This window comes from Python bivittatus, unplaced genomic scaffold (genome assembly GCF_059951505.1).
Source record: "Python bivittatus isolate LINGU-HERP-01145 unplaced genomic scaffold, Pbiv_v1 ctg000740_np1212, whole genome shotgun sequence".
Lineage (NCBI taxonomy): Eukaryota > Metazoa > Chordata > Lepidosauria > Squamata > Pythonidae > Python > Python bivittatus.
Window position 1 is genome coordinate 1,597,554 of NW_028277106.1, and position 24,080 is coordinate 1,621,633.

Here is a 24,080-nt window from a genome sequence, read left to right on the forward strand (position 1 = left end):
ACACCGGGCAGAGCAGAGAAGCTGCGAGGGCAAACCAGCCTGCACTGCCAGCCCCGGGGCCCCCAAGACTGGGGTGCCCGAGGGGAAGTTTAGTGTCCCGGGCAGGGAGCCCAGCCAGCCCCCAGCCCTGCGGCACAGCGCAGCTCCCCCCCCTTCCACAGGTGCAGGGGGAAGCCTCTGCTCTGGACCTCCGCCCCCTCCTGCTCCTCCAAAGTGCATTCCCACCAGAAAGACCCCTGGGTTGGGCACCTCCCCAGGCCTGGACTGGGGATCTGCGGATCCTGGAACCGGGACTGCAGTTAGCAGCCAGGGCGCGTGTGAAAGCGAGCACTGAGAAATACAAAGGAGAAATGTCTAAGCAACAATTCAACCATTTTTATTTTGTCTTTAAAGTGCTTAAAACAGAAAAGAGTGAATCTTCTTTAAACAACGGCATTTAACACAAGAGACCCTCCCTTCCTTCCAGAGGCCACGCACAGGACAAGGCAGAGCCTGCAACGAAAAGACGGTGCCCGCAGGGCTGCCAGATGTGCTCCAAAGGAAAACTAGGAGTGCTCCCACCCTTTTCGTCAGGGACCATCGTGGGAGCCTCTCTAACAACATTCGCAAGGCAACATTCGCCAGAGTCTCCAAAACACTGTCCAGCGGCTGGTGAAAATCTGGGCGACTAAGGAGAGGGCAGCAATTTTAGGTGGCAGTCAGAGGTCACCCGCTGCAAGCCCAAGGATGGCAAACACAGATCCCCCCCGCCCCACAGGCCCCCCCCCCCCCGGACTCTGCAGCACCAGACCTTCGGTGCTGATGGGACAAACAGTAGAAACACTCGGCAGAAACAGGACAAACAAGCATCTAGGCGGCACCGCCTGAGAAGAGGCAGGGTAGGGGCACTGGGGCTGCCAACTGGGGGGAAAGACAGCTGCATGAGAGCGCTGTGCAAAGGGGGAATCTGAACTGCCCCCTCCAGCTTTGCTAAGGCCACCTGCTTTCAGCAGCAGCACTCTTCCCCCTCCCCAAACATCTTTGCAAGGGAGCCATGCCCGTCTCACGCAGGATTTCCAGAAGGGTTCAGCCAGCGAGCATCCACCCACCACACAAAACCTCCAGGTGGCCAAACGGACCAGGGGTCAATCCCCAAACTGTCACCCCCTCCTCAGGAGCTAGGGCATTCCTGCCCTGTAGGGCACCAACCTTTGAGCATTGTGGCATGTGTGTGCCTTAAAAGCCAGCCTCTCCCTGCTAGTGAGATTCCTGGGGTCACCGTAAGCAAGGAGAGGACCTATTCTTGCATGCAGGCCAGATTCAGGGGTGGAGGCTGCCCTCCTTTGATCAAAAAGGCACGTTTTTCCTTATTACCGCTTCAGGCGGAGGCACCCCCTCCTCCGTTAGTGTGGCGCTCCAGGCCAAGTAAAGGATGGAGAAAAGGGACTGTGGGTGGTTCTGGCATGCACCTCGGCACCTCTCTGGGGCAAGGCAGTTGTGCCCCAGGCCCCAAGAGATGGCACAACAAAGAGCAGGCTGGTTCCAAGGTGCTGTGTGCTGGCATAGCCTTGAACACCGATCAAACTGCAGGGAGGCGCTAGTCCTCATGGAACATGGCAAAGAGTGTGTCCCGGGACAAAAGGGGGCTCTGCCTGCTCAAAGGGCCTCTCCTGGGTCAGCCTCCTCTGCCTTTCCCTTCCACAGCCCCCCCACTGCAGCCCTGGCGGGAGGGGGCGTAAGAGGACGTCAAGGACTTATACCTGCATGTACCTAGGCAGCCGACTGGGAGTTCACGAAGGGACAGGCCCAGATGTCTGCAGGGCTGCCCCTTAGCCTGGGGGCATGCCCCACTGTGCCAAAAACAGCCCTAATGCACCACCAACTCATGTCGTTTGGAGGTCCAGAGCATCCCATGCTGGAGGGCCTGAGGAAACGGGGCATCCCGGGGGCGGGGGGGCTGGCTGTGGCCAAAGGAAGGGGGCATTCGGCAGGACTGACCCAGGCAGGGAAGGCAGGGGCGAGGGGCTTCTTGTGGGGGGAGCTATTGGGTGGCCTCGGCCTCCTCCCCGAGGGGGATCTGCAGCAGGATGGGCGACTGCTCCATGATGCGCACCAGCAGTCGGTCGATGTAGTTCTCCAGCTCCCGCACCTGCTCCTCCTTCTTGCCCAGCTCCGCCTCCCGTCGCAGCACCAGCTGGACCAGCTCCTCACGCGTCAGGTGGTGGTACTTGGCCGGCGGGGTCTAGGGAGACACGGAGGGCACAGGGAGTTGGGGGCTGCCGGGCTACAGAGGGTGAGCTCCCTTCACCGAAGCGGGGGTCCCTTTCCTCCCAGGTGTGGGCTTTGTCTTGGTCCCCCAGAATTCCCACCCCCCAGAAGGCCACTGGGCAGGGACAGGCAGCCCAGCCTCTCCCCCTCCAGCACAACGCGCCCCTCAAGCTTCCTGGCCCGGCGGCCTTGAAGAGGCTCCGCCGCGTCCCTGCACGGCCTCTGCGCGGGCAGCCGGAGCCAAAAGCCACAATGCTTTGCCCACAGCTTGCAGTCTGGGCAGAGACGCCCCCATGAAGGAGCTGCCTGGGAAACCTGCAGGGCCTGTCACAGGTGCAAAAGGAGGTGAGCCCGGGGCTGGCGCAGAAGCTCGTAAGGCTCTAGGGGCCACCTGAAATGGGGCCAGGCTTCCCTACCACAACGCAGGGCGGGAAAACTAGGCACCCAGAGTCCAAACAGCTGGCAGGGCAAAGAGAAGCTGCACCTCACTGATGAGTCCGGGTAGGGAACCGGATGGGGAGAAAGGGAGAAAGGACCCTCCAACGGTTCAGCAGGGCAGATGTGGCTGTGGGCCAAATGCCTTGACGTGCAAATCCCTCTGGAGCATGCCTGTCCTTGGCACTTCAGCCCACCAGACCGCCTCACCTGTTTGGACTCCTTCTTCCCCAGCTGCACCACCGAGGCTGCGGAGCTCCCGCTGCTGGCGGGGTTTGGCGTGAGCTGCTCCTGGCCAGCAGTCTGGATGGGGTTCCAGCTGGCAGCCTGGCGGGGCTTCTCCTTGCATAGGGACTCTGGGCCTGGCGTGCTTCTCATGGGCTTCACTGGGTGTGGACTGCAAGAAACCAAGCACATCATTAGGCTCCCCCCCCCATGGAGGACTGGAGAAAGAAACCGCCGTCCCTGCCCCAAGCTGCAGAGAAACCCTCCGTGAGGATCCAGAAGCTGTACAAGGCACCAAGCGAGCAGAAGGGGGAGTGAAGAGAAACCTCCTTTCTCCCCCAACTTCCCTCTTCAGCTTGGCTTGCAGCCAGTCTGAGGAAGGGGATCCAGTCAATATGGGAACCACCTCAGCTGCCTTCACACAAGGCTCGATTCTTCTGGACTTCCTCCTGGTGGCCAAAGAATCCTCTCCAGATGCTTTGTCCCCCAAGCATGGAAGCCAATCATGAAGTTATGGAAACACCACCACCAAGCCAACTTTAAAGGATAGAAGAGAGGGCAAGCCAACTTATTCCAAGTAAATCTAGCCCCCACTCAAGACTCCAACCCCTCCATAAGACCTCCATCCTCTTCAAGAGGCATCTCCAAGATGTAACCGCAAGCTGAGCTCTATCTGCAAGCCAGCAGACCTTCATTCCAGGTATCTGAGTACACCGGCTCCTTGGATTCTCTCCGGACAAGGAGGATGGGAGATTGCCCATGTGCGCTCCGAACAGCTGCTCTTCGCAAGGAGACCGCAGGAGAGCAGTCCCTGGTGGGTTTTGAGCACTGGGAGACGAGGGAACAGCCATCTTGCTCACAACCACAGTCAGTCTTTGAAAAGACACCGGGTTTGCGTACATCCTTTTCTAATCATTTTGGAAATTGCTTGTTAACTAGTTTTCAGCTATTAGAGACCTTTGGATCGACAAGTCTGAAAATGCCAGGTGAGCATTCCTTTAAATCCTTGATGAAAGAAAATTTTAATTATAAGTTTAAGAATTTAAAAAGTTTGAAATAAACAGCAAAAAGCTAAATAAGACTTTCATCCTAGAAAGTTATAAACAGGGTCTAGATAAATTTGGAGTAAGATTTTGGAATTAATTATAAATAATCCTTCCCATAGGAAATAGATTTGCTTGGACTTTTGTAAGGCAAAATAAAGATAAGTAATTTTAAAAATTGGACACTAGAGGGAACTAAAGAATTTAGTGAAAGGAGAAAAATACACAAGCATGATTAACCACTAACTGGATGTTTAAAATGACACAGAATACTTTAACACTGAAAATATTGAAGGACACTTTTGAAAAATGGAATCAGTAGTTAGTATCAATAATGGCAATAACGATGTTTGCTTCTGTGGGTAGACTGTGTCCAAACAAGGTTTTAGAAGAAATGGCAGCTGAGGAACAAGTTCTATTTGATAAAACAAAGATGGCATCGAAAAGGGATCTACAAATGGACTTCCGGGGAACAAATGGCAGACTGCAGATGCTCTGCAAAAAGCAGAGCCGAGGACCATGGTGAAATGAAGAGCCGGGGAGTAGACCGGCTCTTTGTAATTCCTCTCCAGATAAGGAGAGGACTTGAGATTGGCCACAAGTGCTCCAGACAGTTGATCCTCAAGACAGCGATCGCTGGCAGGTTTAGAGCTCTGGAGTACGAGGTAGCAGCCATCAAGCTTGCAACTGTGGTTGGCGCCTTTGAAAGGACACTGGGTTTGCATACTTTCTTTTCTAATCACTTTTGGAAATTGCTTGCTAACTGCTTTTCAACTATTAGGAACGTTTGGTTCAACAAGTCTGAAAACACTGGGTGAATTTCCTGCAATCCTTAGCAAAAAAATGTTTTAACTACAAGTTAAAAAAAATTTGGGGGGGGGAATAAAAAGCAAAGGGGTGATTAAAACTTTGATTTTAGAAAGTTACAAACAGACTAAGGGTCCAAATAAATTTGGAATAAGATTTTGGAATTAATTATAAGAATTCTTCCTGTGGGAAAATCCATTTGTTTTGAATTCTTTAAAAAAAACATAAAACTTTAAAAATTGGACACTAGAGGGATCTAGAAGGAACTAAAGATTACAGTTAAAGAAGAACACTTAAATTCAACTTACAAAATACACAATGAAGGAAAAATTTTAACATTGGACATACTGAAGGATATTTTTGAGCAACAGACCCAGAAATTAATTTTAAGAGTGTCTTCCTCTATAGATAATGTTTGAAAGATGTTATGGAAGAGGAACAAGTTTTACCTGACATGATTGAGACCGATCTGAAAGTGGATTTAAAAATGACAGTCTACAAGAATGACATGGAAAAAGATGCTACACTGGACATATAAATCAGCTGATGTCTTAATAATTAAAAGGGATATACAAATAACAAACCAAGGGAGTAACCGGGATAATTTTCCTATATTGGATTTACAAAAGAGGCTTGTTAAAGTTTTGAAAAATTTTGTGAGAAGGGACAAAGAAAAAAATGAAAAGAAATCAAGTTCTAGGACATTATTCAAAAGGACTAAAGCTCAAGATTGTTAGAAGTAAAAAGGAGGAATATAAAGTTGGTTTATTTCATCAAGGTTAAAATAGGTATGTTGTTATCTCTGGTAACCCTTAATGGACTTTTGCTGACACCAGGACTGAAACAATGAGAGTTTAAGGATTTGTTTATAGATAAGAGATGAGATATGGCAAGAAGAGATCATTTGTTGTATTTCAAGAGGAGGTGATAAGTTACTAAAATTGTTTATACTTGTTGTGATGAACGGGAAAGTCATTTATATGTTTTTTTTCTTTACTATATTCTTATTTTTCTTTCTTTTCTATTTTTTCTTTTTCCTTTCTGCACCTATTTTTTTCTTTTATTCTTTTATTTTTTTTAGTTTGTATTAGTTTTTATTATTGTAATTGTAATTTTTAATAAAATTACTATTGAAAAAGGAAAACGGATTTACAAATGACAGGTTATGAGAATGACATGGAAAGGGATGTTGCACTAGACATACAAAAGAAACCAGCTGATGTTTTAAAAATCAAAAGGGAAATACAAATAATAAACCAAGAGAGTTACCCGCATAATTATTTTATACTGGATTTACAAAAGAAGCTTGTTAAAGCTTTGAAGAACTTTGTGAGAAGGGACAAAGAAGAAATGAAAAGAAACCAAATTCTACGACATTATTTGAATGGACTAAAGATTAAAAAGGAAGGAAGATTAAGACTGTTAGAAGTAAAATGAAGGAATATAAAGTTGGTTTATTTGATCAAGGTTAAAATAAGATATATTATTTCTGGTAACCCTTAATGGACTTTCTGCTGACAGTAGAACTTAAAAGGTGATGCTTTATGGATTTGTCTATAGGTAAAAGATGGGATATGGGATGAAGAGATCATAGGTTGTAACCTCAGAGGGAGGGAAGGGTTACAAAAATGTTTATACGTGATGAAGATTGGAAGTCACTTCTTTATATATTTTTTTTCTCTCTTCACTATATTCTTTTCTATTTTCTGTGTCCTTTTTTCTTCCTTTACACCTTTCCCTTTCTTCTATTCTTCCTTTTCTTTAGTTTGTATTAGATTTTACTGTTGTAATTAAAATCCTTAGCAAAAGTTATGTAAAAAAAAGACGCTCAAAGCTGGCAAACGTCCGGACCCCTTAAACTCTGCTCGGTCCGTCCCGGCCAGGAAAGGGGCCGATGTGCGCTGGTGGCCCCGGCAGCAGCAGGAAGCGGACCATGGCGACCCCACTCAGTTGCATTGTTTCCTCGCACTAGTGCGGCAGGAGGGCCCCAAGTGACTTCATACTCAAGACATCTCCAATCCTCTGCGAAGTCACCAGAGACACGATCGCAACCACCCTCACAATTACTTTCTGCCTCGGCCCATTTTGCATCTCACTGGGGCCTCCTCCAAGCAAGCTCCCAGACCCGACCCGCCCTCACGACTCAGAGCCTGCAAGCTGGCCATGTTTCACAGATTCGCCTCTCCTGCAGCTGACGGGCGCGCTGCATCCCCACCAACACAGCCCGGCCCCCCGGTCAAGTCGAATACTACAGGGCAGTTGCCTGATGAGGAAGGCTGGCCTCAGCCACTCCCGCGGGAGCACTGGAGGGACTTCTGCTTGGAGGGCAACCAGGAAGGAGCAACGCGTTGGCGCTGCAGCTCGGCCTCCGGGGACACGGTGAGCCCCCCCAGCAGATTTCAGGGCCAGGCACTGGTCTTGGGAGGGCCTGTTCTGGGGTAATCCCGGCCTCCCAGAGCCCACGGCACACATGAGTGGCCAAGGCAAGCCGAGGGCCACGGGCGGGAAGGGGCAGAAGCACAGCCTGACCCACCAAGGGGGAGGCCAACTCCACCTTTTTCAAAGCCGGGCCAAAGGGAAGACCCCTGCCGGAGCGCCATAGGTGCAGTTGGGCTGGCAAGACTGAACGGCCGGTTTTGAAGGGTGCGCATCTTTAAGAGAAAACAAAACGAAAGGGATTCCTCACAAGTTCTAGCCCCCTCCTAGAAGCATTACCTGTTAAATACGCCCCCTCTGTTTGGAGAGCAGGGTGAATCCCAGGTCGCTTCCTCTGCAGGGCCCACCACTCTTGGCCTGTTTACCCCTCCCAATCTCCTGGGAACACATGGCCAGCCCACCTCCCCACACAGGTGCACCGGGCCCCTGATCCTTCTCCCTCGTCTCCACATCCGAGAGAGATCAAGGCTATCGGGGGGGGGGCATTCCAGGAGGGGGGAGGAGGCAAGAGGCAACCCAGTCTGCACGGGGGGGGGGGCGTGGGAAGCGGAAGAGGCTCAAGGTAGCGCTCCCTGGAATCTCCCGGGGTGCATCCAGATCCAGCCGGCAAGATTCGGTCTATGCGGTGCATGCAAATAAAGGAACTGTGCTGGACTGGGCGGTTTCACTGTGGCTCTTGGGCTGGGCCTGGCAGCGCCAGCCCCAGCGCCAGCCCCAGCGGAGGTCCTTGGGAGAACCCAGGTGGGGCAGCTGCGTCCACATAAGGGAGCCTCCGTTTAAGAGTGAGGGAGTTCGGATTCATCAAACAGGTCCCACTGTGCCTAAGCATAGCATAATCCTTCAGCCAGCCTGCAGATTAGGGGTCCCACCCCGCACCCCAACCGAATGCACCGCAGGCTTAAGGATTTCTGTGCAGTGCTAGCACCACCTGCTGGCAGCTACGGCAACCCCTCTGCCAAAGTCAAGGTAACGCTAAATAGAGGAGTAATTTTAGCTCTCTTCCAGACAGCTGCGCTAAATTTGTTGCAAGAAAACTCAAGACACTCCTGGGTCATCTTAAAGGATTAACACATTTGTTAGGGCACAAATCCAAGAATGTTTTGAAAACGGTTAACAAATTATAGTTAGAACATACTCGAGATATTAAATTGAAACATCTTTTGACTTTACAGCTTGGGCTGAAATCAGCATTTGGAACTCTTAAAATATCGATATTGCTGAAAAAGGGTTTTGGAGGTTCGCAAATCTCCAGTTAATTTTTAAGTAAAACTGAAAAGTAGTATTCAGTTACGCATGGCAAATCTGCAATAACATGAAACAGGGAAAGAAATTTTAAAATGTTGAAGATACTAATTACAATGCAATTAATAGAACTAAATACTTTTATTTTTCATATTTATTGAACATTCCAGTGGATATGTAGGAAGGATAGTATGTAGCCCTTTACATGTTGGAAATATAATATTTTAGAAGCAACGCTGACTCGAATGAATGAATGAATGAATGAGGCTTAGGTTTTGGTTTGACACGCAAAGAATTAAGGGTAAAAGGAGTGAATATGTTAAATGATATTCTCAAAATCTGGAACCTGTCAAAATATGGAGAACTTTGGGTTTACTATGCCAGGACTGAGGCCAAAAATAGTTTTATTTTTATGAAAACATTCTGTTACACTTGATTTAAAACCCTGGTTGGAAGCAATTTGTTCATTTCTTGCATGGGAACTGACCTTCTATAGACCTGGGCTTTTTATTTTACGTTTATTTTAACGTGTCTTTTTTTTAATTAATTTTTGTTGTTTTACATTTTCTTTTCAGTTTTTGTATCTGGTGATTGTTTTTCTTCTTTCTGTTTATATTAAGAGGATTTTTTTTAAAAGGGGAGAGAGCAAAATCACAGCTGCAAATATCTACGTGGCTGCTGGAGGGCAGCAAAGGGATGCCTAAAGCCAGCTCTCTGCCGCCCTTGGGCGGCCATCCGGATCTTTGCAGCCCACATTTGGTAGCTCCAAGCAAGAATCGGACCCTCAAGAATGTCCCAGCTTGGCAGAGATATGCAGAACAGGCCGTGCCAGCTTGGAAGAGCTGTGCCAACAAGAGTCACCCTCAAGCCACCTGCTCTGCCAGAGGTGCTGGTCTGTCGGGAGGGATATTTGGCTGGGCTGCAGAGGCTTCGTCCAGCTGCCCTCCCCTGAACGAAGGGAGACGCGATGGGCTTTTTGGCCATGACCCCCATCCCCACCTGGGGACTCTCCCCTGCTCCAACTTCCATGGGACGTCCTCGTTTTCTTCTCAGCATCATTCACTGGCTCATTTCATAGACGTTTAGATGCTTAGCTGCTCTGGGACTTCTTCTGGGCGTGCGTGTTCGTGTTTATTACCGCAAGTTCTGAGAATGGCAGCCGGAGAGCGGAGGATGTATGACGCTACGAAGAGCGTGAGCGGGAACCAAAGTAAACCCAAGCCAGACTCTGATCCGCTTCTACAGATTTGGGTTTTTGCCATCCATGTCTGCCACCTCTGCAGTCCCAGTGCTGTCTCTGCTGGGCATCAGGAAAGAACAACCTTGCCCACCGGGTGCCCTCCGTCTGCCGGACTGGGACTGCAGCTGGTCAGATGTTCTAGGAGCTGAGGCACAAATGATCTGGAGTTGTCACCATGGGAAGGAGCAGTGTGGAGGCCAGCAGGGGACTTTACAGCACGCATTCAGACCACCGTTTCCAGAGGAAGGAGACTCCTACCAAACGCTACCCTCCACAAGATCACCAATGCCAACACCAGACCTAACCCAGAAGCCCCAAGGCCAAGACCAGAGCCCGTTGCCTAGGATGCCAACGTCTGCCCGAGTCTAGCTGCCCTTTCTGGCTCGTTACATCAGAGACAGCTGAACGTCTAGGTGGGTCCAAGAAATCACAAACTCTCCTGTGAGCACAGGCAGTCTTGGTTTCCTCAAAGTACAACTCCTTTTGATGAATCCCACCATGTCCTCAGAAAGCAGTCCTTCCTGGGACCAAGGTTGGCTGATGGAAAACCAGGCACATTTGGAACCGAAGGTGACAGCCAACTGAACAGTCAGCAGCGTCATGCGGCAGCAAGAAAGGCAAATGCAATCAACCGAAGTATCATTTCCAGATCAAAGGAACCAATCACTCCACTTTCTCTCTGCACCAGTCAGACACCCCTTAGGCATGGCGTCCAATTCCAGCCCCCACACATCAAGAGGGATTCAACACTCAATGAAAGAGCAACAGGTTCAGTGGACGGCACCAAGGGCGCTGGGAGGAACTGAAACAAAGGCCCAGGAAAAATATCTGAAAAGTTGGGAACATTTAACCTGAAGAAAAATGCCTGGGGATGGGAAAGGCTGCGATAGCCTTCTTTGAGCACCCGAAGAGGAGTCACCCGGGGGGGTCAAGACCCGTCTTCTACTGCCCAAAGGGCAGGACACGGAAACATGGATTTAAATTACAGGCAGACGGAGTCGGATTTAACGCTGGAAGGCGCTTCCTGTGGGAAGAGCTTTAGGAGTAGGGCCGGTGACCCAGAGAGGAGCCGGGCTCCTTTTCGCAGGAGCGTCCAAGCAGAGGCTGGACAGCCGTCGCTCCCTCTTGGACGCGCCGCAGGTCAGGGGGGTGGCCTCAAGCGCCCCTCCCAATCCCAGCCCGGCCCCTCCAGCACTTTTGCCATAAGGTGGGTTGGCTTTTATTCTTGGCCCTTGGCATTTTTCCGCTGTTGCGCACAGCTACCATCCGGAATCTTTCCAAAGGCTTTTTCGGCCGTAGCCATCCAGCAAAACTTGGCTTTAAGGGGGCGCAGAAACGCTAATCCCTTAGCAATAAGTTAACGGCGGGAGAATTTCCAGGGGAACTGTGGGGGGAGAAGTTGAGGAAAGGGGGCCATTCAGGCGCCAGAGGCTGAATCCTGCCTCCGGGAAGGGAAGGGGCCAGAGGCTGGGAGGAGGAGGAGGAGGAGGGTTCCTCTGCCTGCGCCAGCCTGCCCAGCTAGACGGGAGCCCTTCCCTCTTCGGGCTGAGCTCCTCCAACCGCCAGTCGACCAGCGACCTCGCCTTGACTTCCTAGAGCCCGTAACCCTTGCCAGCCACCCAGAGCCGCTTTCTGAGCACAGAAACAGATTAAAGGGGACATTCAGCATTTGGTGAAACTGAGTCACGCGAGAGGACAGGCAGGTTGCTAAATCTGGGAGAATTAAGGTGGGCTGCCAGCAACCACCCCCCAGAGGAGGGGGGGGGCGGCTCAAATCCTGCCCCTCCCTTCCCAGGCCGTGCACGGGAAGGGGCTCACCCGCTGCTGCGTGGCAGGCGTGCCCTGGGCTCAGGAACCCGCCCGCCAGCTGACCTGCTGGGGTTCAGTGCCAACCCTTCCCTCAGAGGCAGCCCCAACCCAGCCCTGCAGTGCCCCGAATGCTCCCCTCCTCCCTTGGATCCGCTGTGCAACAGCACAACGACACCAGCGCCTGCTCTCCCAACCGAGTGCGACTGTGAAAACGGCAAATGCCAGAAGGAGAGCCCAGCGCACCCTTTCCTTGGCTCTGTAGCCCTTGCAGGGTGCAGACCATGCCCGAGGGGTGGCACTCTGCACCCACTCAGGAGCCCTTAAGCTACCAGAACCGCTCCGGTGGACAGACCTGCTTTTAACAAGGCTGCACCCAGGCATCCTCCAGATGCCCTGAAACCACCCTTCCCAGGATCCCCAGCCTGCAGAGAATTCGGAGCACCATGGGCCTCCAGGTCAGGAAAGGCCCATTCTGCCAGGCTTCCACCTCAAAGCCTCCTCTCGAGGCCCACCGCTGCCCTGCCCCTTGGGCCCTGTGGCACCATCCCCAGAAGGCGATACCTTCAGCTCCCCTCCCACAATCCTTTGTTAGAGGCGGGCCCCCCCAAGACTTCCCACCTCTTCCACGCCCCCACCCCCAAGGAAGGCCCATCTGCTGGGGACATGGTGGCACTTGCTATTGGAGGGGGGACTGGCCCTTGGCACCTGCCCCCCAGCCCCTTCACCCGCCAGGGAGGAAAACTCTGCCTCGGCTCAGCTGGGAAGGAAGGAGCCTCCACCCAGCCATCAGGCCAGCTGAAGCTAAAAACTGGTGGCAGGGAGTGGGGAGGCTGGAAATACACCGCGCAGCACAGAAGAACAGCCAACAGCAATCAGCAGGTGGGGGTTTGGACCCCCAAGCAGAGGGGTGGGAGGCAAGGGTGCCCTGCAACTGAACAATGCCCCATGCCTGCAAACGAGCGCACGGACAGACACCCCCACACGCACGCAATGGGTCTTCAGCCCTTCCTCCCTCCTGCTCACCTGGCCGTCTGCTGGAGGGGGGCGTCTTCAGCCGGCGGCGTCTCCGTAGACAGGACTGAAGGGGCAGAGGCATCCATGCCGGGTGGCGAGAGCACAGGGAAGCGGGGGGCCACGGCCAGGCCATCCACTGCAGCCGCCCCCTCGGCAGCCAGATGCCCCAGGGGAGAAGGGAGGTCGAGGTCTGCGGGGCTCAGGGCAGCCTGGACAGAAGGGGTGGAGAAGGCCAGGGGCTGGGGGCCAGGCCGGGAGGGGGCCACCGGGGGCTCCAGAGAGAAGCGGTGAGAATGGAGCTGCCCAGGAGGGCCGGCCGCTGCAGGAAACTCTCCAAGGCCCTGAGCATCGATGATGGGGGAGACCTGAAGGATGGCGGCCTGGGCCCAGGGCATATCTGCGGGCACGTCCACAAAGGGGTTGTTCTGCAGAGAGGGGGCGGCCCAGGAGGCAAAGGGGTTGCCTGGAGTCGGCACAAGGTCATTGTGCTCACTGCCCGGCTCCCCCTTGCCTGCCTGCCAGAAAGAAGCCTTCTTGAAGTCCATCGCTGGGTCGCTGGGCGCCCCAGGCGAGAGCTCCAGCTCATGCCCCGAACTGTCCCGGTGCCCCGACTGCTCCAGCAGGGGTGGCAGACAGGGGGCAGGCCCGGCGGCCGCATCGTCCTGCTCCGGGCCAGACAGCTGCTCTTCGGGCTCTTTCAGGCTGGCGCTCCCTCCAGGCAGCCCCCGCTGCTCTTCCAAGGTGGACCAGAACAGCAGGGAGGGGCTGGGCTCCAGGGCCCCCCGAGGGAGTCTCTCCAAGCTCCGCAATGAGGCCGAGCCAGGGAGCCCTGGCGGCCAAGCACACTCAAGCCTCTGAGGGCCAGAGCCAGGCTCCTGGGGCCCGCCCTGCCTGGGACTCTCTGTGGCGTCTGAGAGGCCTAATCCGCCCACAGAGGGTTGGGACGGGCAGGTTGTAAAGTGCTCGGCCCCACCGGCCCCCTCGTTTACTGCCAGCAGGGTATCCCCAGAAGAAGCCTCCTGGCTTGCCAGCTCGTTATCTTCCAGAGCCTCGTCACCCGCAGCAGCTGGCCCTCGGCCCTCAGCGGCACCACGGACGCCTGCTCCAATTATCGCCGCCGGCGCCAGGGAGGCAGTGGTTGCTGGAGGAGAACCAGCTGCCCCCACAGGAGGGAGGTGCTGATGAGCTTCCACGCCTGGGCCCCCCGGCCGTGCGCGCTCTGGCGTGCCCCAACCGGCCCCGCTTGCTTCCTCTGTGAGCCCGAGAGGGGAGACCCTCCTCGGAAACTCTGGGGGAGGGGGCTCTGCTCCCCCCGGCACCTTGGTCTGGGCTGGCATCCTTCGCTCCTCCTCAGCAGGGCCACGGCTGGTCGGGGTGGCGTCCTCAGCCCTCAGGCCCAGCGCTTCCTCTTCCCTCTCCGGGTCCCACCAAAGCCAGGAGGCGTCCCCGCTGTCAGCTTCAGGAGTCGGCTGGCTTCCAGGCAGCGCCTGCTCCTGGCTCCGAGGGGCCGGCCGGTCCTGCTCCTCCGTGAAGGGGTCTGCCAGGGGGGAGATGGCCCAGCCAAGGGCTTCTTCGGGGACGGCTGAGGCAACAGCTGCCATCTGCTCAGAGGACCCTGGCTGCCCTGCAATCCGGGCATGGGCAGCTTCCCCCTGGGCCCGCTCCTCTTGGAGGCCGCTCGCTTCGGGGGGAGAGCTCCCTCCCTCCCCGAATGTCTCCCTCGCCAGCAGGGCCCCCTCGGACCCACTCGAGGCCCGGCCTCTGTCCCCAAAGACGAAGTGCGGCCGGTCGGGACTCTCCCGTGGGACCCTGAATGGGCCGGGGGGCTCTCCCTCCTGCTGTGTGGAGAGACCGGCTGCCCCCCCTGGCAGACCTGGGGAATCCGCAGTGGGAGAGGGCTCGGGGGGCTCCCCCGGAGCTGCTGGCTGGAGCCGGCTGGCGGCAAAGGCATCGAAGCCGTCGTCCCCTTCCACGGATGGGTGAGCAGGAGCGGCAGCAGCAGCGGGCAGAGGCTCAAGGTGGCTGGCAGTTGGGGTGAGGGGCTGAGCCCGCGGTTCTCGGACGGAGGGAGGGAGGCCCTCATCCGCAGAGACACATGGGTCCTTGGCGAGCTCTGGTGGAGCAGGCAGGCCAGGCTGGGAACTAGGGAGAAAGCCAGCAGGGAAGCAAAGTTTAGTATCTGGTCAATGAGGAACTAGTCCCCAAGGAATGGCTTGCTTGGGGCGGGGACGGGGGTCTCGGCGGGATGGGCCCTCCGAGGGATGGGAAGGAAGGGGCAGGAGGTGGCTTAGCCACCCAGCAGGCAGCTCAGGGGGCAGAGCCGGGGGAGGTTCCCAAGGGGGCCACTGCAGGCCGTGGAAGGCGGCAGGACAGTCCCCCAGCTCTGCCCACCCCACACGGGTCCCAGTTCAGCGCAAATGACTTGGGTCCACCAACGCCCACACGCAGGCCCACACAATCCACGCAAACGCCCACAGCAGAAGACTTCCCGCGGTGCTTCCTTGGAACAAACAAGCCTTTGCAGAAGCCACAAAGACGGAGAACTCAAAAGCAGCCACACAAGCAAGATGGAAAAGAGGATGGTCCTCCCTTCATGGTCGGAGGGTGGGCGGGCGGGCAGGCGGGGGCCGGGCTCCAGCTCCCCACATGCTGCCGGCACCACGCAGCTCCCCAAGGGCACGGCCGTCTGAGTCCCACGCGGGCTCTGCCACCCTCAACCCCCTTGGATCTTGGGCCCCTCCCCAAAGGAGGGAGAGCCAAGCCATGGGTTCCCCCCACCCAGGCTGGCTTTCAATTCCTTGGGGGGGGCTAGCCTTCGTTCCCTCGCCCCCTCCTGACAGTCATTCTTTCCTATCTCAAAAATAACAATGCATTCTTTATTGGGGGGGGACACGTGCAGGCAATCTTAACCCGCGACTGGATTTCCTGATTTACTAGTTTCCACGTGCCCCCTTACTTTACTTACAGCAACCCCCCCCCCGGCATTAGCAAGCTGCAGCCAGTTTGGGAGACGTCTTGTGCATGGGTGCTCGGCGGTCAGCGGATGACAAGCCCCCCACCCCCAAGTGCCAGGGAAGCAGCGCCTGCACCCTGCTCCCCCAGCTCCCCCTCACCTGCTGCTGCCTCAGACGGGCTCTGGATCCGCACCCCGTTGACAGGCACGGCCCAGCCAGAGGCGAGGGCTCCAGGGGGCGATGGCGCATCTCCATGGATGCCCACTGCAAGGAGCCCAGGTCGGCAGGGCCCCTGCCCTAAGCCCCTCCCCTCCGTTTCCCCTAGAGGCAGAGATCTGCTCCCCCTCCATTCTTCTCTTTCAAAATGGCCACCATCCAGACGCCCAGCCAGCTGGGGGAACGGTCTGGCTCTGGAATTTACCAGCCTGGCATGGCTGGCGGAGCTAGGGGGCCCTGCTGCTAATTAGAGCCTGGGGGCGTGAGGGATCAAGAGAGGAGACCGAGACCCTGAGTGGTGCAGTGCGGCAGGAGCGCAGTGGCACCGAGGAGACCCAGGTTTGAGCCCCCCCAATGGAAGCCACTGGATCCCTTTGGGCCATCCCCGTCTCTGTCAGCCCGGACTACCTCGCAGGGTCATCGCAGTGGAAGAACCACAAAGACGGAGCACTGCATATGCTGCCTTGAGATCCTAAAGGGAAGCCGGACGTACCTCTTAAGAAATAAAAAAGTTTGCGCTTGACCGAGGAGAAGCAACCCGACTCTCCTTCCGCAGCCAATGGGGGACAGTCCTGCCTGTGGCACGCCAGGACGGAGAGCGGCCGGCGAGAAAAGCGAGGACGCCTGGCAGAGGGCGGCCTTCCTGACCCTCGTTCCCCGCTGCCATTCGGCCTCTGCCAGCGTCCCCAAGAGCCGATTTCCAGCCCCCCCGACCCGAGAGCGCGCCCACACTCTTGCACACGGATCCCAATCCCCTGCCATTCCCAGAGGACCTCCCAGGCGCTTCCAGGGGCCTGGGGGCCACCAGTGGAGGAGCAGAGCCTTTGCTCCATGGGGGATCGGGCCATGGCCCCTGCTCCTTCCCCATCCCAGGGAACCCGTCTGGGATTGGAGTCCTACCCCATATCGGCTGGGACCAAGCGGGAGGTCTGCGCTCCTGGATGAGGCCCCAGAAAGCCCCACCAGGGAGATGCAGAAGATGCACAACAACCTAAAGGAGGCCCTGCAGCCCACCACAGCAGATGGGTGGACAAGGGGCTGGGGTTCTGGCTTTTAACGCTTAATGCCTGGTTTGCAGAGTTTCTGTTGCAGGAGGAAAGCTGTGTTAGTCTATGGGAGCGAAAAGATCAGAAGGGGTCTGGGAGCCCCTTTTCCGACAAAAAGGCTTCTGCCTTTTAATTAAATTGAGTAGTCGGAAAAGAGGCTCCCAACTCCTCCTACAATTCTTATTGTGATTTATGGTTTTAAGTTTTTATTCCGATATTTATCTTGTCTACTTCTAACCCAAGTTACAGGTTTGGGGGATCGTCACTGCGACCAGAGCCGCTCCTAAGTGTCGCAACTACGGAAGGAAGTAAATCCCCTGATGTTGCTAGCTCGGTGCAAAGGAGTTTGTGCCATTCACAGCCTTTCAGTGGAGTTTGGAACTCTGACCTCCAGAGAAACCCCCCAGCCATCTCCCCATCATTGCTAAAGGACCCCTTGTTGACAGACAGAAGGCCGGGGGGGGGACCCATTGCCCAAAGCTTTTCCTAGACCAGCAGAGTCTCCCCCTAGTTTGATCCACTCCCTCGAACAGGAATCCATGAATAGGCTGCCGGCCGTTCGCCCTCGGAGGAGCTGCCCCGTGGTCCAAGACAGGAGGGAGCTTGGGGCTAACCGCAGTGCCCCCGGGGCCCTCTTCTTTCATTCCTGGAGCCAGGAAAGGGGCATTCCTGAGGTCCTGGCAAGCAGGAGCAGCTCTCTTTCCTCCACGAAGACAACCTGACACCAGCCTGGACTTTCCCGCAAAGGTGCCATCGTGGACCATCACCCATTCTTTCAGCCTTAGGAGGTGTCATCTCACACACTTGTGTAAGCTTGAGCTTCTCCCCAAACCCACTTGCCGCCACTGCTCCAGGAAGCTGATGTTCTGAAACCAGCCCATCGTGATCCCTTGGCCCAAAAGCCCCACTTGAGAAGCACAGAACGGTTGGCTTCTTTGACGTGCTCAGTCACTGCTGATTCTCCAGATCATTTTGTCTAGATCCATCTTTGTCTTTCTCCTGAGTAGCTGACATCTATTTAATGGCTGCAGGCACCATCATCGCTGGGGGGGTGGGGAGGTTTAAGCCTAGGAAGATCAAGTCTTTAGCACTTCACCTTCTTCTCTGACATCTGCATTGGACCGGCATTGCCCGGTGACACCATCTTAGTTTTTTAAAGACTGAGCAGCAAACTGGCTTCCTTCGCCTTCAACAAGAGATTCCTTTGATCCTCCTCACTTCCTTCCATTGAAGCATTTCTGAGGCTGTTGAAGTTTCTCCAAGTAATTCTGATTCCAAATTCTGTGTCTCCTACTCTGGCATTCCTTATGATGTCTTCAATAAGTAAAGTGACAGCATACATCTCTGGCACATTCCTTCCACAATTCTGAACCGTCTACTCACTCCCTATTCCATTTAAAATGTGGTTTTTCTGGTTGTTATAACAATTCTTCAATGGGCACATGAGCTAGCCCAGTATATTCCATTTTTAACAACCACCCACAAGTTGTGATCTACACAGTCAAAAGCCTTTGTGTAATCACAAAACTAGACACCTTTGTGGAACTCGTTTGCCTTTTCCACGATCCCACAGATCTTAGCAAAGTGAACTGGGTGCCCCCGGCCTCTTCCAGATGCGCCTCCTACATCTGGCGGCCCTCTCTCCAAGGAACCACGGAGGCAAATGCAGCTCTTTGGCGGCTTGAGCATTCCTCAGCGTGGCCGGTTTGGGGACGTCTTTCTGGGTCGTGGGGCCGCTGCCGCGTTATTCATGCCTGATCAGAAACGCGAGCAGCGCTTTAACTGCAACGCCTTGCAAAGGGTTGAGCGCCTCAGCTGATATTTCACCCGCTGCCACGGCACCGTTTTCAGGAATACCCTCTAAGCCCACTTAACTTCACCTTCCAGAAGGTCGGGCTCTAGTTCAGGGATTAAGCCTTCACCCCCATCATCAATTTGGGGGTCTTTTTCCCACAGTTCTTCAATCTATTTGTCCCATCTCTTCCTTGCAGCTTCTCTTCCTTTGGTTTTTTTTTTCTTTTGACTTTTACCATCCCCATCTTTGCAGAAAAGATGCTCTTGATTTCTGAAATTTTCTTACACAAAAATCTTGCCCTTCCTATTCAACTGCTGCTCTTTGCGCTGCTCACGTAGCAGCTGCAACTCCTCACTTCTTCTTGCGGTCTTTGCACCACGGACTTTAGCTGGGCATTTTTTCCTGTCTCCGTTGCCTTCTGCTTCCTTCGGCTTCTGTTTTTTTAACGCATTAGCAGACGGTCTCTTCGCCTTCTTTGGCTTAACTGCCTTCTGGAGTATTTTTGCTTCATGACATCACTTCAGTTACTGATCAAATCTAATCCACCTATTTTTAGCCTTATCGCCTGATGACATGGACCACAGCTGAGGTCACATCTGGCTGGTTTGATGCTTTTGTTTTCTGCAGCTGGAGTTGCGAGGAGTCTGGGTTAGCAGCGGTCTTATCCTGCGTCTCCCCTTGCAGAATCTACACTGGCAACGTCCTTGTGCGGAGCTGTCTTTCAGGCTGGGTCCGCCAGCAGTGTTGAATCCTGAATTTGGCCAAACTCTTAACCAGCTCGTCTCCTCCTTTTGTGCCCTGAAGCCAAACCCTAACCCTGATGTTGTTTTACCTCGGCGCTCCAGCCTCCTATGATTAGCACGGTGGCTCCTTCTGGTGAAGAGCTGCTGCAAATTGCCGCCGAACTGTTCTGCTCTCTCCACGTTTGGGGTCCACGCGTAGACCTGGCTCGGATTTGAACTGAAAACGTTGCATCCTTTGGAGCGCTGACTTAGCATCTTTTTGTTAATGATGGCTACTCCGTTTCTTCTGATTTTCTTGACCACAATAGATGATTTGTTGCTCTTCTGCCGTAATGCGAGGTTACCCATTCCAGTCCGTTTCAGTTTGCTGATTCGCAGAACATCGTCCAGCGTTCAGCCTCGCCGTTGCTGCTCTGAACCATAACGGACCGCTGCCTTTGGTCATGGTCCTTGTATTCCCTCTACCGATTATGTCCATCTCGCTGCAGGATCAACCTTTCGGGCACGTCAGCGGCTGGAGTCTCTTCTGCGCTAATCCAGCCACATCAGAAGCAGCGGGCTGCTCCCACTTGGCCTCAGCTTTCCTCCAGTAGCTTCGTGGGGCCCTTCTGGCCGGGGGTCGTGTCCATCTTCCAGCGTCAGGTTGACACTGCGCTGGCTGCAAACGTCCACTTGGTTTTCTTGGTCGAACGGTGGGATCGTTTCCAATGGACTGTCGTCAGCCTCCCCGCTCACCGGTGCAACCTGACAGGAAAGTTGTCCTGAGCGGCCCCTCCAGGGTGTGCCCCCCTACAGAGTAACTGCAGGTGCCACTGGGACACGCAGACCCTTTCACCACCACGAGGTACCAATCCACGGAAGTGCAGGATCAGACCGTGGCAAAACCCACATGGCCCAGGCAAACAGGGAGGCCGCCGCCTGCAACACGCTCATTCCTCGAGATTTCAATCAGTTTCCCCATTTAGAGGGGCCCCGGGAGCAACACCAAAGGCTCCTGAGGGCCAGAGAAATGACCGCACCTCCATTTTACTGGGTGCCAATTCCAGAGAGGTGCTGCCATGCAATTCACTGTTCAGCCCAGGAGGGGCACTCAGCTGGCACACGGAGGGCAGGCAGCAGGCGAGTGAGGAGTTGAGCGCCCACCCTTGGGGTGGGCAGGACTACCCCTCCCCCCAGCAGCACAACCGCTGCTGCATCTCCTGCAGTCCGGCCATTAAGGCCGTGCAGTGGGGAACTCCAGAGCGACCGGCTGGACTGGGCCCCCATTCTGTTCCTCACAAGCCTGACTGGGGCAGCAAAAATAGTACCTCCGGCACTTCCTGAGACCCCCTTCGCCTTCACCCCCTGCCCCAGGGCCCAGCAGGCCTGGATCCCAGGACCCCCAGCCCTTCGTTCCTCAGGAATTTCCTTTCAGACAGCACGGATCTCCTCTTCCCCCTTACTGGCCCTTGTTCGCACTCGAAGGAGACCCCAGGGCTGCCCTCACGAATGTGCGTGTGTGGGTCTGGCGCCGGCCTTGCTCCCTAGAGACTGCTGTGCAGGGCAGTTTCCAGGGGGCAGAGCAAGCCCACCCTAGCCCAGGGACCTCTCCAGCTCCCCTTTTCCGCGCCGGACTGCCAGCTGCCTCTTCCCTGCCTCCAGCGCCAGCGCCAGCGCCAGCCCAACTTATGCAAAACTGACTCGCCTCCCCCCACACCTGCGTATACGCACTGGCTGGGCGCTCAAGGGGCCCAGCTCCCCTGAAAGGCCACCCCGGCCCCCTGAAATCACGCACAAACAAGGCTCTCCCCAGAAAGCAGCGGGGTCCCCATGCTCCCCCCATCTCCTTGGGCCGGTCCCCTGGCAAACCCACCCATGGCTCTGAGCACCCCCAGGCGACGCCCCAAAGCGCCGTGCTGCAGCCCCTGTCTTCTCAGCCCCCCAGGCTTCCTCCCCTCCCTGCCACTCCCTCCTTCGCAGGCGTCTTCTGGGTGGGCGACAGAAGCTAAGGCCGGGGCACACCTGACCCCTGGCTCGTCCCCCAGAAGCCCCACAAGGCCTGCTCAGGCCACACCTGCCACCACGGCTGCCCCAGCACCCACCCCACCACGACAAAATACGGGCCCGAATGCTCCCGGCGGGCTCAGCTGTCCACGGCCCTCAGGGGGCTCCCGGGCAGGGCCAGCCAGCCTTCTCTTGCTGGACTCCAGACAGCCGGGGTCCGGTTTCTCTACTGCGAGAGCAGAGGGTGAAAAGGGTGTTTGGGCCGCGTGGACACCCGATGTTAATCTGTGCGCTCAGGGTGCCTCATTGGCAAAACAGAAGCGTTAAGTCAGCAGAAGCGACGGCTCAACCCCCGCTCTGATTCAAGGAAGCACACGTGAGATTTGCACAGCTGAAAACCGGTCTTGTCCTGGGGCGCTCTGGGAGCTGAAAAAACAGGACTTTCTGGACTGCTGGTGGCCACAGACCCAGAGCGCCAGGAATCCCCGGGCCATCTGGAAACGTGATCTACACCTGGAACGTCTGGTGTCCCAGATGTGCAGTTAAGCCGCACAGTTAGGGAGTGCAACTGCCCAGAGAATGAGAAATTTCCCCTCTGACAGAGAGCCCAGAAACGGCTGCCATCACAATCAGGCACTTGCCACAGCGCAGGCGGTTCCCGGGCCGTGCAGCTGTTCCCCAGCCCAATTCATGCTGGAGAGAGGCGTCATCCTCAAGCGCCCTGCTCCCCCATAGGGCACGGGTCTCGAAAGAAGCTAGCCACAGCAACGTACCCGCTGCCCCTTGCAGCCTCGCACAAGGCACCACCCACTGGGGCTCCATTACCCACCTGGGCCTTCCGTTCCCCCATCCTGTCCAGCAGCCGGATTCATGCCAGCTGGGGATTCCCAAGGCAGCCCCAGCACCGGGAGGGCAGAAGGTTGGAGCAACACCCCAAGTTCATGCAGCTGCCCCGGCTCTCCGGTCCAAAGCCCCAAGCGCCCCTCGCCCAGGACAGCAGCACCTCCAGGCGTCCCAGCTTCCAGCCCCGTCGTGCAGGGCATCGGGAACAGGGCCAGCTGGACAGAACGGCTCGGGCACAGCGACCCCGGAGCCCAGAGACCCCGTCTCCAACCCTTGCCCACCTGGCCCTCCCCGGCACCACGGCCACAGCTCTCCCACCCCCTTAGGCCAACCGACGCCCACCAACCCCTGCGGCTCAGCCCCGCGCACGTAGGCTCACCTCAGCTTCCGGACCGGCTCCCTGGAGTCTCGCAGGCCGATCTGGCCACCGCCACCACCAGCACTCCCGGGTCCCTCTTCTCCTGCAGCTGTGGCCTCCAGGCTCGATGCGGGCTCGGGGCTCCCTGCCTCGTGGCTTTGGCCACGGCCTTTGCCGTTCTCACGATGGAAGACGCCGGCCTCGGCTCGTTCCCTCTCCTCCTGAGGCCTCACCCTCCTGACCTCCGAGGGGAAAACCGGGGCCGCGGCCATCGAAACGGGCTTGCTCTCCGCCTGCAAGCCCTCTTCCATTTTGACTCGGACCCGGTGCTTGTTCAGGGCAATGGTCTTCACGGAGAGCTTGTCTTCTTCCTGCGCCGCCAAGATGGGGGGCGAGGGGATGAACCGCGGGGGGTCTTTCGGGGGTCCTTTCTGGAAGCCGCCGGCAGGCCAGGGCGGCAGGTCCGGCTCAGCAGCAGGCAGTCCAGCCGCAGAGCCCCTGTCCTGCTTGCTGGGATCGCCCTGGGAGGGAGGGAGGGGGGCCAGGGACACGAAGGACGGTTTGTGGGAGGGCTCCTCGCAGTAAATATGGCTCCCATTGATGCAGAGTGAGGACCTGGAGCTGGGCTCCTTCGGGGTCTGCAGGCTCTGGACCGACTGGGGCTCCGGCCACACGCTGATCTGGGAGACCTCATCGCTGAAGGCCCTCTTGTGCGACGGCTTTGGAGAAGGCAGAAAGTCTCTCCCTGGAGGGGGGGAGGGAGAGTGAAGAGAGTAACTCACCTGGCATAGGGGAGAATCGCCGGCAGACCCTTAGTATTGGGGGGCCTCGTACCCAGTTCCGTGCCTCTTTTGAGGAGGACTTGCTCCAGAGGAGCCATCGACTACTTCCCAGCTCCTCCTCCGCCCAAGCCTCCGCAAAAGCCCCCAGAGGTGCGGCCCACTCCTCCACCGGGCCAAGACGCAGAGGGGCCCACCGTGCACGATGCTCCTGCTGCAGCCAAGTGGCAATTTATCCACCCTACTTGGAAGGCACCAAGAGCAGGAACCCGATCCCTCGATTCAGAAGCGCCAGAAGCTGCAACACCTGGGGCTGGGGGTGCTGCGGGCGTCACCACGGAGCCCTAGGGTCAGAGGAAGCACAGAGGCCCGACCCGCCCGGAGGCTGGGCCCCATCCCCACGGCTGCTCTCCACTCACCGGCGGGGTCGGTGGAGAGGCTGCTGTGCCGGCCAGGCGAGGCTGCCACCGTCTCAGTGCTCCCAAGGCCCGCCAGGCTGCTGGCGGAGGAGACGGTGCTCTCGGAGCCCAGGGACGTGCTGGAGCGGGTCAGGGAGGACCTGCGCAGCTGGCGCTTGAAGAAGAAGCCCTTGGCCTTGTCCTTCCGGCCCCCCAGGTCAAAGTCCTCGTCGAGCGCCCCGCTGCTGCTGGACACAATGGCAGAGGCGGACTCCAGGTCGTACTTCTGCCTCCCCTTCACCTTGTCCTTCAGCTTCCTGAAGGGCGAGCGAGGCTTGTCCTTGACGGAGAGGTCGAACATGCTGGCGGTCAGGCTGTGGCGGGTGAACTCGATGGTCAGCTGGATCTCGCCTCGCTCCTTCTCCTTCCTGCCAGGCTTGGAGTGGAGCCGGTACCACCTGGAGAGG

The 24,080-nt window shown here is 56.1% G+C and overlaps 1 protein-coding gene across 3 annotated transcripts in view; it reads right to left on the reverse strand.

Annotated features, from left to right (window-relative positions):
• Window positions 1–365: 365 nt before the first annotated feature.
• Window positions 366–24,080, reverse strand: part of RAB11FIP5 (RAB11 family interacting protein 5) — a 40,741-nt gene continuing 17,026 nt past the window's right edge. For 2 of the 3 annotated variants that reach the window (XM_088128721.1, XM_088128722.1), the window contains exons 2-6: window positions 23,635–24,071; window positions 22,458–23,181; window positions 12,508–14,640; window positions 2,893–3,079; window positions 366–2,221 (exon numbers count right to left, since the gene is read on the reverse strand). In XM_088128721.1, coding sequence (XP_087984847.1) covers window positions 2,021–2,221; window positions 2,893–3,079; window positions 12,508–14,640; window positions 22,458–23,181; window positions 23,635–24,071 — 3,682 coding nt within the window. In that variant the 3' untranslated portion in view covers window positions 366–2,020. The remainder of the gene's footprint in view (window positions 2,222–2,892; window positions 3,080–12,507; window positions 14,641–22,457; window positions 23,182–23,634; window positions 24,072–24,080) is intronic. The other variant, XM_088128723.1, reaches the window with a different exon arrangement.